Below are 1,871 nucleotides of genomic sequence, written 5' to 3'. Positions count from 1 at the left end.
ATGTGAAAAGGATTGGGAGATAATATGATCCGAAAAATATAGTATCATTCAATTGATTCATTGATGAATGTTTTTATTTGCTTTTCCAAAATCAGAATTACAGAATTTTAATTATTTGAAAAATAACATCTACATCACTGTTATTCTACGGAACAGTACACTGCTGAATGTGTCATATTTGATGAGCTGAAGACTTCATCTTCTCCAGTCTCCTCCATTTTACATCTTCCTCTTAGCATTCATATAGACGGTTGATCCTCAGGATGTCAGTGTCGGACAAACCATGTCTCTGGCCGATCCTCACATTGGCGTTGGGGATAGGGGTGATGGTCTCCTTTCCATACGGGGTGGAGAAGGCTGTTCTCCCATAGTGCATGATAGAGGAATAGTCATAGGGAGTGTCCAGGTTGACGGTGCGCTCTTTGTAAAAGTTGTAGGCCATGCGGGGCTCGATGTACTCCCAGTTGATCTTGACGTACTGGTCACGGTCACTCCTTGTCTGCTCGTGCTGGAAGCCCAGAGCGTGGAGGGCCTCATGTTGAATGATACCGTGGTAAAGACAACCGCGTCGTGCGAGAGAGAGCACCTGTTGACCTCCCACTCTCCCAACATAGGAATAGCAGCCGGCTCTGTCCTCTATGCTGATGTAATCTTGCTCATTCTGACGAGGCACAAAGCGAATGCAGGTTCTGGACCGGATGGCGTCCAAGGCGTAGTAAATCCTCTTACTCTGATAGTAAGAGAAAGCACTGCTCATTGTGAAGGGCACCGTCACATGCCCTTCAGAGTCTTTCCTCCACCTGCAGTAGTCGTTCCAGCAGGACATGGCGTTTCTGGTTCTTGGTAGGACCATGTCTCCCTCCAGCAGCATCTCACTGGAGCCGTTGTTGGTGTTCAGAATCATGCTGCTGATGTCTACATCTACAGGCTGTATATCATCAACCAGGTTCTCCAGGAGAGGGTTGGCCTGGGAGAAGCCCAGCAGCAGTAGCAGGAGGGAGAGAGTGGGGCTGATCTTCATCTTCAGGGTCTGGAGATTCTCTAGATGGCTCCTTGGTCCTGGAGATGCTGTTTTAAAGCTCCTTGGTCCTGAGGCTGGATGTGTGAGCCAGGTATGTCCTGGGGTTTTTATACTCTCCTCTCCAGGTGTGTCTGCAGGGGGATTAAGGGTCTGGGTCTTGGCTAATAATCCTAAATATACACCTAAAGGGAGCACACAACAAAGACTTGCCCACAGGTTACACATGGTTTAATCCACAGTGGTCAGTTTAAAACCTATCGTGTAGCACACCCATTTGGTTTAGTCTGAGTGGAAGAAGTGCAATAGAATCAGAATTTTTTTTATTGCCATTGTAGTTTTTCAATATACAATGAATTTATTTCAGGCATCATGCATATCATGGAGACAACATTCATTGGAAGGAAATGGCTCTTAAAATATACAGAAAACTGGCCTGCAGTCTGCTGTACCATGATGTTATAAGAAAACAAGCTGTACGATACTCCACAAATCCCTCCACACACCAGTTTACAGTAGTGCAGACACAAAAGGTTATGAAGCTAGTAACGTTAGGATTAATTTTGATTAGAGCCATCTCAGTCACATTAGGAGCCTACTTACAACTATTACATATAGAGCAGTACATCACACTCACCAAGAGACAAAATGGGGAATGGGTTCTGTCCGCTTAAATATCTGTAAGCCTAATCATACTATCTTACATGCTACTCACATTCAGCATAATAGTACTGTACATACATCAAGAGTTGGTATTCAAGTGAAAATATGATAGTGTATGATTAAACATCATTTGTAATCTGTATTACTAGTGGCAGGGAGGGGTGCAAAAACAAGAAATTGAGATAGTTTA

The 1,871-nt window shown here is 44.1% G+C and overlaps 1 protein-coding gene across 1 annotated transcript; it reads right to left on the bottom strand.

Annotated features, from left to right (window-relative positions):
• Window positions 1–232: 232 nt before the first annotated feature.
• Window positions 233–1,021, bottom strand: LOC311308139 (hatching enzyme 1.2-like; the record flags this gene model as incomplete). The annotated part of the gene is made up of 1 exon (XM_084437074.1): window positions 233–1,021. The coding sequence occupies one exon, from the start codon at window positions 1,019–1,021 to the stop codon at window positions 233–235; it is 789 nt and encodes a 262-aa protein (XP_084293200.1).
• Between the last annotated feature and the right edge of the window lie 850 nt (window positions 1,022–1,871).

Source organism: Borostomias antarcticus, assembly GCF_949987555.1.
Source record: "Borostomias antarcticus genome assembly, chromosome: 4".
Taxonomy (NCBI): Eukaryota; Metazoa; Chordata; class Actinopteri; order Stomiiformes; family Stomiidae; genus Borostomias; species Borostomias antarcticus.
This window is presented reverse-complemented; position numbering and strand designations above follow the sequence as displayed.